The sequence below is a fragment of the Emydura macquarii genome, unplaced genomic scaffold (genome assembly GCF_026122565.2).
Source record: "Emydura macquarii macquarii isolate MOO-44397 ecotype Brisbane River unplaced genomic scaffold, CSIRO-AGI_Emac_v2 contig_369, whole genome shotgun sequence".
In the NCBI taxonomy this organism is placed as follows: domain Eukaryota; kingdom Metazoa; phylum Chordata; order Testudines; family Chelidae; genus Emydura; species Emydura macquarii.
Genome location: NW_027130506.1, coordinates 6549309 through 6563728, shown reverse-complemented (window position 1 = coordinate 6563728; position 14420 = coordinate 6549309). Strand labels below are relative to the sequence as shown.

Sequence of the window (14420 nt, the reverse complement as noted above, 5' to 3'; positions counted from 1 at the left end):
CTGAGCAACTACACTGAGCAGAGACTCTGTCTCTCTGCTAGAAAAAAATTATCTTCATGAAATGTTTATAGCAATTAATCTGCAGAATGCACTCTTGTTTAAAAATATACCATAGTAGAAAAAATTTGGCTGCTCATTTGTGTTTTTCATGTGCCTGAGACTCTGACTTCAGTGGGATTATCCATACGCTTAAAATTAATCACATGCTTAAGGATTTTGCCAGATTGAAATCCACAGATGTTAGGTGCCTACTGGGATGTTCAAAAGCACCTACACACCTGTCGACATGTTTAAGTACCTAAATATAAACATCTGTCCCAGAATGCTCAGGATGGACCCCTGAACTAGCATGTGCAAGAAATAATCACTGTAAATTAATGCTTGCAAACGTATTTTCCTTAATCTGTTAATACAGCCAACAATTGATTTATAGCAAATATTTCCAGCTCTGGAATATATTTAATTACTGCTTTGTTCTTTACTGTCCATCTACTAGAAACTGTTTTCATTGTTAGCTGGGTGGTTCTACAATTTTTTAGGTAAAATTTTTGAAGTGTGTAAGTGACTTAAGGGCTGAATACCCAGGTTCCTAAACCACATAGCATTTCTGAAAATGTTGTCCTTCATGTATAGGCCCCCGGATCTAGATGCTAGATCGTATTTCCTCACCACTCAATTACAAAGTCTGCCATGCACTTCGTTTCCTGGCCATCCCCAGAGAAACTACGTGGATAGTGAATTTACAGCACCTTTTATTTGACTTGTACCCACTTTGCGCTCATGTGAAGCTGCACTTAGTAGATGAATTATATTTCCTTGTTCCATGTTGATGAAAGAACTATATGTTCAAAGGCAACCCGGTATGCTGCTGTCACAGAGCGTGTCCACACTCAAGTGCAACAGTTTCTCAAAGAGGGCTACCTGAGGGAGGAACTGGTGCTAGATAATATTCCTAAGCTGCTCAACTGCTTAAGAGACTGCAATGTTGCAATCCGTTGGCTAATGCTTCACACTGCTGACTCAGGTAAGGTTATGCACTGGACTTTCAGTACAGAATTCAGTATGCTATATGATGACTGGAGCTTTTTTTTTTTTCTTTTTTTAAATTTAATTTACTTTATTTTTCTCTTTGTGCATCATGGAAGACAGTGGCGTTTCAACCATTGCTTTAAGTCATTTGCAGAAGTGGTCCTTTACTAATCCATTCCTTTTAAGTTTCACTTCAGAATAGCATCCATGTCCCATTTTTATCCTTGCAACCAGATACCTACTTAAAAACTTGTATGTGAAATCACAATATTGTGATATTATTCCTTGCAGGTTGAACCATATGAGCCAAGAGACTGTCTTATTTCTTCTGCCTTATCATTTAACAAAGGACCATTTTCAGGGCGCTATATAGCCCAAAAGGAATGTCACATCTAACTTTTTAATATCATGGTACCACACAGCATTCGAAACCTAAAGTTTTTATTTCCAGTGGCTGTTTAGTAGCCTTTGTGAAATGAGTTGGTTACGTGAGTTCAGTTCCTGTTGGACTTTGATTGTAAGATCACTGGGGCAGAGACCATCTGTTTCGTTATATTTGAACAGAGTCTAGCACCAGGGGTTTAGGACTCTAGGTATGTAAAAAAAACAAACCTAATAATAATGAGTTGTGTGCATCATGAAAACCATCATTACCAACAGATGTGCCTTTTACGATCTTAGGAGAGCAAAAAAAAAAACAATGTACCTTGAGATTCAGCTATGTTCTCAGCTACAGATAGCCCCTCCAAGTCAGGGATTAGGTGCATTGGTAAAGCAGCAGGGGAAGCTTCCACTGCCACTGCTCATATCATTCTTGTTCTGTGGCAAGTTGGAGGATATCAGTCCCTTCCACCAACAGAAGCTGGTCCAATAAAAGATATTACCTCACCTACCTTGTCTCTCTCAATCTTTTCAGAAGCTAATATTTGTAAATAGGCTCATTCCTAATAGCAAGATAAATTCTGTTCTACTTGAGAATGCTTGTCCTTCCATTTCTAGCTTGTGACCCAAATAACAAGCGTCTCCGTCAAATAAAGGACCAAATTCTAACGGATTCCAGGTACAACTCCAAGATCCTTTTCCAGCTTCTCCTGGATACAGCACAGTTTGAGTTCATCTTGAAAGAGGTAAGGTGTCATTGACAGCTTTTTTTTTTATTATTTACTTATTTCCCCTGAACTGTGACAGAGTGCTGAGGAATGGATATTGAATGCTGATAGAACAATCACAACTGTACGAACCACTAATATCAACAAATGAGTCTCCTGCTTTTTGATTTGGGTTTTCAATCAGAGAGAGGCAAATTCTGTCACTTGGAATTGCCTTGTGCATGTCTTTCTCAATGCTTGCCAAATTTCATTCTCAGCCAAAACACATTTGCTAAGCATATTGGTTGATCAGACTGATAAGTGGCAAACTAGAAGCTGACTAGGGGTATATCTATACTGACGGCGGCAAAGTCGCCGCATCCAGATTGATCTCTCTGGATCGATTGAGCTGTCAGTGTGGACCCACTCAATCGATCAGGAAGTCGACTGAATAAAACCACCCCCTCAAGTAGCGTAGCGCTGTGTCTGTTCCCATCGGCACAGTGCGGTGAAGACGGCACGCAGAAGGAAAGCACAGGAGTCGACGGGAGTTACGCAAACTACTCTGTGTAGTTGACTGCCGCTGAATCTCCAGTTAAGTGTAGACCAGGGCTAGGATAAGTTTCATAATTCTTATCTTAGTATATTTTCTTCTTTTAGGCTTTGTTTTAACCAAAGGACAATTGAGCCTGATTATGCAAAGAACACTCTAGTGGGAAGTCCTTACACCTATATAAACTGGGTATAAAACACTACTATTTTCATTTGATAGCATTTTACACTCAGCACTGATGGAAATCGCATTTAAGCACATGCTTAATTTTAAGCATATGCTTTCCTGAATCACAGTTTCTTTACACGGGCATGAATGATTATACAACATGCAAAGCAATGGAGAATCAGGCTCTCACAGTATCTCTGCAAATTAAAAAGTTAGTTGGTGACCAAAAAATCTGTTGGTGACCAAAAAATCAACTGTACATCTGCCATAGGCACACTTTAACATAACAATATATCACGCATTCTCCCACTAGATATTGGCCTCCATGGCTGTATTTTTTTCCCATAAGTGCTGTGACGTTTGTATTTAGTATACCAGTGGGATTCAAACCATACACCAATGCCTTTAATGAATGTTGCTGTGTTCATTGTGAATCAGTTCCAGCCAACTGAGTGTTTTAAACATTATTTAAAATTGAATGATATTGCAGTTTGTATTAGTGTCAAATTCATAAACTGAAGATTTCGTTTTTCAATAGATGTTCAAGCAGATGCTGTCAGAAAAGCAGGCAAAGTGGGAGAACTATAAAAAGGAAGGGTCTGAAAGGATGACTGAACTTGCTGATGTCTTTTCAGGAGTTAAACCTCTTACCAGAGTGGAGAAAAATGGTAATTTAAATGAAATGAATATAGTGAATAGGCAAGTTTTGTATGTTCTTGGGGGGCAGGTAGGGAGAGAGGAGGTTAAGATAATGCTGAAAATAAATGTTTATGGGATATTAATCACAGGAAAAACTTTCCCCTTCATTGTTGTGAACCCAACACCATATAACTAGAACCAGAAATTGAAACTGCCCTGGCTAGTTCCACTGTAAAAACAGCATAAAGCAAAACCTAAGCAAACAGCATGGTAGTGGTACTGCAGCTTAGAAATTGTTTTAAAATACTATGTGAGACTTTTATGTTGACAATACCCCTTTAAAATCACATGCTGAGAGGTTGAGATTTTAAAAGCAAAATGCAGAATCTTAGTTTATTCACTATATGTTTAGCAGAGATTAATATTTTAGTGTTAAAGGCAAGTCATGTGTTTTATTAATCAGATTGTGTTTGTGGGGATTGAGAGTCACTAATTTAATTTAAAAATTTTCTTTTTTCTGATTACATAGAAAACCTGCAGGCTTGGTTCAGAGAGATCTCCAAGCAAATAATGTCCCTAAACTATGATGACTCCACTGCAGCAAGCAGAAAAACTGTACAACTGATACAGGCATTGGAAGAGGTAAAGAAAGGGACTTGGGAGCCATATTGTGTAGCATCTTTGGAAAACACATTTGATAAGTTTATGTTGGTCTTTTAACCAGATGGATCACAAAGTGCTTTTCTAACTTAAACTCATTATATGAATACAGGTCCCAATTCTATAATCCACTCCATATGAGCATAAAAGTTCACCCATAAAGATCTGATTGCAGGATATGGGTTATAACAGGAATCAGTTTATCCCTCACTAAGTTCAGTAGCTTTTATGACAAAATAAAATAAGTGCTAAATAGCACTTGGTAGTGCTATATATAAGTTTAGGAAACGACATGAAAAGAAAACCCAAATCCATTTGAAACTGCATGGGGAAATATAGGAGGCAAAAGATAAATATCCATATTAGAATTTGGCCAGGACACCAGGACAAACACCTTTACCTACTTCCCAAGAGGTAAAAGACACTTCAGCATGATGTCTCAGAGTGCAAGGTGTGGAGGCATCCTGGAATAATTGTACACTTCGTTAAGTGAAACTCCTTCCTTTGTAACATTCCAAAATGTAAGAGAGTTTTGCTGAATGTTTTCTGTTATGTTTTATCAAGAAAAATACTGGTAAAGTGAATCTTTTTTGTCAAATTAAATCATCTTAGGAGGAAAGAAAAAAAAAAAGACTAATGGAGATTTTGTTTTAACACAGGTCCAAGAATTTCACCAGCTGGAATCTAATCTGCAAGTTTGTCAATTTCTTGCTGATACCCGCAAGTTTCTCCATCAGATGATCCGAACAATCAACATTAAAGAAGAGGTCTTGATCACCATGCAGATAGTTGGTGATCTTTCTTATGCGTGGCAGTTAATTGACAGGTGTGTTACCGGTTTTGTTTGTTTAATTCAACCTGGTGTTCCTTTTTATTTCAATGTATCCCATGTATCATTCCTGAAGGATAACTTGTTCCATTCAAAAGAAGATGTATGCATGTCAGTTCCTAACTTTGCACAAACTTGTAAATGCTGCTAACCCTTGCAACTTGTGCTTAATAGCAACGCGTAGGGCCCATCCTGTGAAGTGCTAAGCAGTCCTTTGCCTTGAATGGGAATTATGGGCCCTTGTTGGGATTGTTTCTAGGAGCGGATTACATGATACAGCAATTTTGCTATCTATTCCTAACCCAATTATAACAGCCTGGTAGATTAAAATGGGCCAAGGTTTACCTGTTAAGAATTTTCCGGGTAACAGGGATCTGGATTTTTTCCTAATGGATTGCTTTGTTTTGACCAAAACAAACGGACAAACAATACATGAATATAAGTGGCTCCTTGCTGCACTGGGTGTTACTAAGTGTCTGACGTTCTCTTGTCATGTTGATGAGTTCCAGAGGGGTAGCCATGTTAGTCTGTTTTTAGCAAAACAGTGAGAGTTCTGTGGCACCTTAAAGACTAACAAATTTATTTTGGCATAAGCTTCCATGGGCAGAAACCGAAAAGCTTATGCCCAAGTAAATTTGTTAGTCTTTAAGGTGCCACAGAACTCTCGCTGTCTTGTCATGTTGTGTTACTTATCTTACACTGACTGAACTGTTGTCCTCAAAGGCATCTCTCTGGGCCACGTTCATTTGTGGTGTAACTCCACTGACTCCAGGTGCAATGTCTGCATCAGGCTATGGTACTAGACCGTTCCAGATGATGGACCTGGTATTTTTACTTTTTTTCAGCTTCACATCTATCATGCAGGAAAGCATAAGAGCTAGCCCATCAATGGTAACTAAACTCAGAGCTACTTTCCTAAAGGTAAGTGTGAATGAAATGAATGACTCCTACATTGTCACTGAAGATATACCAAAAATATGATTCCATGTTTAACTCCTCTGTTAATTAGACCTTAGAGCAGTGGTTCCCAACCTGTGGCCTCATGGGGTCTTTCAAAGTGGCCCGTGGCTCCCCTCTTGCTGGCTGCAAAAGGGAGCCGCTGCCTAAGGACCCAGGTGGAATGTGTTTCCACAGGGCTAAAAGACCGGTGCAGGCTCCTTGCTGCAGCCAAGGGGATGAGACATCAGCGCTCCCCTCCCCCTGGCTGTAAGAAGGAGCACGGTAAAGCGCTCTGCCTGGGTCCCTGGGTGCTGGGGTCCCTACTGGAGCTAGAGGGAGGGGAGCAGTGATCTTCCGTTCCCCTGGCTATAGAAGGGAACCACTGCCTAGGGACCCAGGTGGAGCGCACAGGGCTACAGGGTGCATGCAGTTTCCCTGGTGCAGCAGGGAGCCAGCTCGCTGAACTCCTTCCATCTGGCTGCAGGGGGAGAGGGGCCTGCTAGCAGAGACTGGTGGCCCTTCATGGTTGTAAAAATAATACCTGTGGCCCTCAAACCAAAAAGGTTGGGAACCACTGCCTTAGAGTTTCTGTTATCTGTATACGTGATCACTCCAAGTGTTTAAATGTGAAAAGTAATGGTAATCAAAATTGTGTTTGTAGATTAATAAAATGACTTAAATGTTGTTTTTGGTTGTTTAAATACAGGTTTCACATAGTACGTTATACATGGAACACACCCAGTCATATTAATAAATTAATTATTCATATTCATAATACCTAGTGATTTCAAAGCGAGGTCAATATCATTATTCCTATTTTGCAGATGGGGAAGCTGAGCCACAAAGAAATTAAATGACTTGTCCCAGGTCACTCAACAGGCTAGTGGCAGAGCCAGGAATAAAACCCAGCTCTTCTGAGTCTAGTCCAGTGCACTGCCCATCAGGCCACACTGCTTCACTAATAACTAGTCCAGTTATCTGGTAGCATTTGCTGGAGATGTTGGTGTTTTTAGTGAACACAAGTGTGGCTCTCTGTGCAGGAACTAGAGGACACTGAATATATTATGGCAGAATTGTTGCTGATGCACTTAACTGCCATGAGGCAGATCTGACATCAGTTTAAGAGGATACATTTTCACTGCAATATTAAGAATGGGAAATGTTTTTGATTGACGGGAATGGGTACATGGGGCAGGAGGACAAGACCATGAGAAAATGACATGCTTTCTTCTGCCGCCCGTGATCTGCAAACCACCAAAACAAAAACAAAATTAATGTATTACGGTCTTCAGCTTCAGAAGTGTTTTTTCGTAAAAGATTTTTTTAGCAGGAGACGATGGTGGTGTTTCATTGCTTTTTAGCTGGAGAACGACAACTTGAATTTTGGGCTTTAGAGGTTCATGAGGAATTAGAGATTTTTAAATTGTATATTTCATAACCAGAAACTCAAAACAAGGCAGTTGAAGTATTCTAAATTTTATTTGTAGCTTGCATCTGCTCTTGACTTGCCACTGCTTCGTATTAATCAAGCAAACAGCCCTGACCTTCTCAGTGTATCGCAATATTACTCCGGCGAGTTGGTTTCCTATGTAAGAAAGGTAGGCATTTACTGAGCCGTAATTGTTTAATTCCTGAATTGCTTTTGCTAACATTTTAAGAATTATCTGCTGAATCTATGTTGCTTTCTTCTGTGAAGGTTCTGCAGATCATTCCAGAAAGCATGTTTACCTCCCTTCTCAAAATTATAAAGCTTCAGACTCATGATATTATTGAAGTGCCTACTCGTCTCGACAAAGACAAGCTACGAGATTATGCTCAGCTTGGACCGCGATATGAGGTGCAGTTAAATTTGGAAATACTGAAAAGTACAATTTATAGGTGCTAAACATAGCCCTACTGTAAATAGAGGCAACTCTGTTGAAGTCACCTGTTTCCATTAGAGTTGAACTTGTCCATTGAGTAATATTCGAAGTTGACTAGTGTTGGAATGAGTGGATTCTGGACTTCCTGGCAACTAACTAGACACTTTTATTCTACTGAAAACTCATAACAGAAAGATTCAAAGTATGGATCTCTGTAGAAGAGGGGAATAAATTAAACTGGCAGTTTAAAACACGTTAGCCACTCAGCTTACTTTCTCCAGACCTGAGGAAGAGCTCTCTGAAGCTCAAAAGCTTGTCCCTTCCACCAACAGAAGTTGGTCCAGTAAAACACATTACCTCACACAACTTGTCTCTCAGTTTTCATTTAAAAGGAATCACCAGCATGAAAAACCCCATCACCATTGGTGCCCTTATTCAAGGTCACAGCAGAGATGTTAACGACTGAATGGGCCATCAAGACTAAACTACTCTCAGGTCCTCAGATGTGAAGTGAAGATTGAGGCATGTGGACAATGTAACATAGAGAAACTGGCATTGCTGTTTGGACTGAGTCTGTTCTGTGGGTAGAGGACTTAATTCTCCAATGCTATCTGTCCTGCAAATTTCACAAACACTGAAATCCATTTTTTTTTTTTTAAATACATACATGTAAGCTCTGTAATATATGTTGTGTCCTTCCTGCAGTTTTTACCAAAACACCCATTGATCTCATTGGGATTTCCATGTGCAACATGACATCATGTGGCCTAAAGTATAAGTGTCTCACATAGTCATTGCATTGATACTCTCACTCAGTCTGCACTGACATCTGAAATATGCATTATTTTCTTGTCACTTATACAAATGCCTGGCGCACTCACAGTTATCTGAACTTCAGATTGGCCTACTGGGTTCAGTCACCATCTTTAAATCTTAAGTTAGAGGGGTTTTATTTTGGGGTTTTTTTTTCCCCCCAAGTAATAGTTCTTCTGCCTTCCCATCCCTCCTCAAAATGCTCCCTCCTTCCACAAAGCCTTTCAGTAATGACTTCTGCACAATGCCAATGTCTCTACTAGCTTCTAATATCTGAGGCAAAAGTCTCTTTCTTGATTATGCAGTACTAAGCACATGGATACTCTCTATATGAATATTAATAGTAGACAAGTGCAATAGAAATGTAAAAATTAGACTGTTGACCAAAATAACTAAATTCTATTAAGTCAACAGAAGCGTTTTCTGAATAAGTACAGCTGGATTGGGCCCGTTGTTGGCAACAATCACTACTGTGAAATGACATTTAAAATGATTTGCCACCATTTGACTCCCAAGCAAAGACTTCCATTTTACTTAACTTTTAATTGTGTACATAGACAGAGCAAGACATCTACCTGTCATTTGTGCCTTTTGAAAATCTCCCTCATAGTTATTAAGCCTCTAAGAAACATCTTTGTTTCTTGATTTGCTCTTAAAAGAGCCATCTGTTAAAAAGTGCAAAAATAACTTCCCTGTAAAATAGGACATTTGCACTTAACAGGAATTGATTTCATTATTTTCTTTTGCAGTGATTGTAACTGAATTATTGTTACATTTTAATGAGTAGTTTCCTTTCCTCTCATTAAAGGTTGCCAAGCTAACCCATGCTATCTCAATTTTCACCGAAGGTATCCTTATGATGAAAACTACTTTGGTTGGTATCATCAAGGTAATGATGTCACAGTGGATGTAACTCTTTGAAGGCAATTAGCACTTAACTATAACATTTTCAAAAATCAGTACTTGAACAAGCTTGCAAGGCAAAAACAAAGGGAAATAGTTTGGCCAGAGTTTTCAAACTTGAGGGCCTAAAGTTGGACACCTAAATAAATGGTCTAATTTGTAGAGGTGATAAGTGCCCACAACTCCCATTGAGCACAAATTTGTCAAGGGCTTTCATATTTGGTGCATTTATTCTACATTTAATGTTATTGTAAAGCCTTTTCAAAAGAGCAGTTTCTTCATCTCAATGGGCCCAATCTCCCTACATAAAGACACAGCTAGCAGTAGATGTGTTCAAGACAATAGAAACTTCTTACATGTGCTTTGCTGTACTGCATGTGTAACACCAAGCAGACATCAGCAATGTTTAAAGTTAGGATGTGAAGCACCAATCCCTTGACTTCAAGAAGTGACTCATTAGCTAGAAGTATTAGAAAAGTTATTCTCTTGTGGACTAGCCACTAGAGGGAGCACACAACATGCAGTTCACCAGTGTTTGATAAATGCACTTGCTGCCACACTTCACACCATTATCATTTAAAAGTAATGGGTTTCTTAGATTAAATACTTACACCCATGTTTAGAACAATCTTTTTTTCTGACTTTTAGAGAAATCTTACATTTCTTTTTACCCAGGTGGACCCAAAGCAGTTGTTAGAAGATGGCATAAGGAAGGAGCTAGTCAAACGAGTAGCTCTGGCTCTTCACAGGGGACTCACCTTTAACCCTAGAGCCAAGGTACAAGAAGAATTGATTGTCTTTCTTTCTTTCTGTATGTGAACTTGACTGGAATTTGCTATAATGGACCTTTTCAAATAACTTCTAGTTTTGTACACATAGGTTTGTGCATTGTAGGTAAAAAACATCTTTTAAAGCATTTCATATTATCTTTAAGACGTTTAAATACAGTTAACTGAAATCACAAATCGTTAAGGGAATCAGTAAGATATAACTTTTGTAACACATTTCTTTTAAATTTCTTTCTTCACTTTTCTACCAACCCTAAGTTCAAGGTTCTTTATTTTCCTGCAACAACTGATCATAGAATCATGGAATATTAGGGTTAGAAGGGACCTCAAGAAGTCATCTAGTCCAACCCCTGGCTCAAAGCAGGACCAACCCCAACTAAATCATCCCAGCCAGGACTTTGTCAAGCCGCACTTTAAAAGCTTCTAAGGATAGAGATTCCACCACCTCCGTAGGTAACCCATTCCAGTGCTTCATCACCCCCCCAGTGAAAAAGATACTGATGATACACCTCAGCCCACATGAAGACCCCATCTAAGAAATACAGTTCCCTGCACTGCTATTGGTGGCAGTGAAGCACTCACCTGTTCCAGGAGAGCGAGGCTCAATAGTCTGGACATGACACTTGGAAGTTGTGAACATTTCAGTTCATACTATGATTGTGTTAATAATATGAGTTCTCAAATAACCTCTGATAAGTTTCTTAAAACATTTCAGTTCTGGTACCCATATTCCCTCTAGATGGGCACTGCATAAAAAGCCTAAATAGAGATGACATTTTGAACTTTTGTTAGGTTGTGTTCCATTGTAACACTTAAACAAGTCATTATCTGTTCCTTCTGTATGCCACATCTTCAGTGATTATTTTATTAATTTCCCTTTCTACAGCCAAGCGAACTGATGCCAAAACTGAAAGACATGGCAGCTACCATGGACGGATTCCATCGATCTTTTGAGTACATACAGGATTATGTCAACATTTACGGTTTAAAGATTTGGCAGGAAGAAGTGTCTCGCATTATCAACTACAACGTGGAACAGGAGTGCAATAACTTCCTAAGAACAAAGGTACAGTGATGGTAGTTGATCAAGATGGTTAAAGTTCATAAATGTCTTTTAAATTTGGATGTTCATGCCATGTGAGTGAATATGTGTAATTAATTATGCGTGATCCATCCAAACACAATTGAGATTGATTATCAACTTCATATGTTGGACATGTAAAAGGAAAACAATTGGTGCTTTCTAAGCACATTCAGAGATCTGGACCCCACTGTGCTAAGCGCTATACATATATATGTAGCAAAATGATGGTCCCTGCCCCAAAAAGTTTATAAACTGAGACTATTTTAAAATACAGTTATAAAACAATAAAATCAACAATAACCCTTCCTATCCTCCCTTTCCCCTCCCCCCCCCCCCCCCCCCCCCCCCCCCAAAAACAGGAAATATAACAGAAAATGAACCAAACAAGAGTCTAACCCTTATTTAACCCCCATATCCTAAAAGAATAGATAGTTCTGCACCGGATATGGTTGTTACCTGGTCATCATGACAAAAGCTGGAGATCTGCCCAAGCCCCCAGTTGTGTAAATAGCTAGCAAAAGGCCAGATGCATATTCTATTTAAAAGCAGAATATATAATCGTCTAGTGTTGCTTGTCCTTATTCATGTTAGCCCCATTCCTCCTTACCCCTTCTCTCCGATCTCTCTTATACAGAATCCTGTTCAGTGTTGTTTTTTCAAGAAAAGCAAAATAATTCTCTGAAGCCAAATTGAAAGAGACCAAGGACAGAGTTGAAAAATTATTCTAAAATGTTTTTTTCAGATTCAAGATTGGCAAAGTATATACCAGTCCACTCATATTCCAATACCCAAATTCACACCTGTGGATGAATCTGTAACATTTATTGGTCGGCTTTGCAGAGAAATATTAAGGATTACAGACCCGAAGTGAGTACCATATGTCTCAAACTGCATTACAATTCCTGCACTGCATTATTTGATCCCCTTTTTGTAATGCTGACTATTTGCTCCCTATTAATCAGTATACATTTTCCTGGGTGGTGGTGGTCTCATCTGATGTTCAAATATTCAGAACAAAGAACTTTCCCAAATCTATCCTGTACTTTTAAGATTAGCTCAGCAACAATGCTTAAAGTGTTATCAAAAAATGTATAGGATGATATGTAACCTGTAAGGGAGGTAGGATCTGGCATCGGAGAGAGTGCGCAGAGATCATCTGGTACCTATGGCCAGTTCACATCTTCTGTCTGTTTGAGTAACTTAACTTACTACTTAGGGCTGTGACACTGCCCGGGGATACTCAGAGTTGTGAGACCCCTCATTACCACCTGCCCATAGCATGAGGAAGCCTCGTTTGTGCCCACTGAGAGTCAGTTCCCCAACTCCACCAGCCTCTAGCAACATAATCACTGCCTCCCAGGCCTCCACAGGCCCTGCTTTCACTGTACAGGTTAGCAATAGGCACAATCCAACCTTTGAGTCCTCTGAGCATCTCCCTGAAGTGCCCAGACCCTGTTCCTCTGGACATTCATAGAATTACCAGATCCTCTGTTTCCAAAGGAACAGTAAAACACAGCTTACCAGTTACACTGTAGAACACAGCTCTGCTTAACACACAGCACTTAGATTTGTTTGTAGATAAAGTAAATGTATGTTTGTTTAACAAAGAACTGAGATTCAAATATTAGCAAGCAGAAATATTGGAAACAAAGAATTACATATAAAATAAAATCATAACACACATACTAGAGCCTAAACTTAACTAACAAGACAGTCATGTCATACAGAACAACAGCTCACTCTAAATCCTTCCAACATATTGACAGTCAGGCTTGGCTTTGATCTTCTGTTCATGAGACAAGCACTCTGTCCTTTTGTCTCCTCAGTGGAAGAATGCAGAGTTTGTTTCTGTGTCTACAGTTATAGTCCAAAAATGCAATGTCTGCAATTGCAAACAGAATAACCCCTACCTCTTCTGTTTTCCTCTTTAGGATCTCCCCTGGTGACTCCTGCATTTTGCTCAGACTATAAATAGGCATTCATTGTGAAGTATATGATACTTAATTTACATGTAGACAGACCAATGGAGAAACATTCATCTGCCTGAAAGAAACCTGTTTCTCTCCTTTTGGTGGTTGGGTGTGGGGGGGGAGTGTGTGTAACTCCTTACCTATCATACATACATTTCACAATGATTGAGGAACACTGACACAGGCTTTCATTACAGACCTTATATGACACACTTTGGTGAACTAGCCAGAGATACCAAACCCAGGGGATCTCTGTAACTCTTATGCACTTCTGTGCCCTCTGCCAGTTGGCACCAAGAGATCGCTGAGGCACAAGGTCCTCTTAGAAACTGCATCTAACACTTCCTAAAAACGTTGTTCTGTTTCTGAATTTTCCTTTAGAGTCACATGTTACATTGACCAAATGAACACATGGTATGATGTGAAAACTCATCAGGAAGTAACCAACAGTCGCCTCTTCTCAGAGATCCAAGACACTTTAGGCACTTTCGGTCTGAATGGTCTAGACAGACTGCTCTGTTTCATGATTGTGAAGGAACTGCAGGTGACGTTTCAGCTTCCATTTTTTAGGAACATCATTCTGTCTTACTTCCTTGGTAATTTGTTTCAGTGGCCATTTGCCACTTAAAAACAAATAATGTAATGTTTGACCACTCTTGCCAGCCTTTTATAAAAAGAAGTTTTTGTGTCAAAAACATCTGAATCCAAACATGTATTCTTCATAAAGATAAAATCCCAGATGTCAGATGGAGGAGTTGAGAGTTGTTATTCTGGTGTGAGTTCTGTCAAAGTAGCTGACAGGTTAAATGGGAGACCAAAGGGGGAGTAAGTTCTGGTTTTGGTAGCCTGTTGTAATTTAATATTGACCTTGGGTCATTCTTTCCCTCCTCTCTCCCCCCCCCCCCTCCCCCCGATATACAGCCACAAAAAACTGGATTATTTGTGCTTAGATGAGTGGTGTATTATTTTTATTGAAATAAATACGAAGGTGTCGATTCTACATATCTTTTCTGACCATATCCATACTTGAAACCAAGTCTTTTTTCAAATAATTCCAAAGCAGCTTAACTTAATGCTATTGTCTGGTAAAAAATG

At 39.3% G+C, this 14420-nt stretch overlaps 1 protein-coding gene across 3 annotated transcripts in view; it reads left to right on the top strand.

The window, feature by feature from the left end:
* The window catches only part of WASHC5 (WASH complex subunit 5), a 32950-nt gene that overhangs the window by 12528 nt on the left and 6002 nt on the right, over nt 1-14420 (top strand). For all 3 annotated transcript variants that reach the window (XM_067531358.1, XM_067531365.1, XM_067531373.1), the window contains 13 exons: nt 853-1024; nt 2029-2156; nt 3377-3506; nt 4007-4119; nt 4797-4963; nt 5812-5887; nt 7393-7503; nt 7602-7742; nt 9389-9469; nt 10159-10260; nt 11158-11337; nt 12098-12222; nt 13707-13869. In XM_067531358.1, the coding sequence (XP_067387459.1) occupies nt 853-1024; nt 2029-2156; nt 3377-3506; nt 4007-4119; nt 4797-4963; nt 5812-5887; nt 7393-7503; nt 7602-7742; nt 9389-9469; nt 10159-10260; nt 11158-11337; nt 12098-12222; nt 13707-13869 (1689 nt within the window). The remainder of the gene's footprint in view (nt 1-852; nt 1025-2028; nt 2157-3376; nt 3507-4006; nt 4120-4796; nt 4964-5811; nt 5888-7392; nt 7504-7601; nt 7743-9388; nt 9470-10158; nt 10261-11157; nt 11338-12097; nt 12223-13706; nt 13870-14420) is intronic.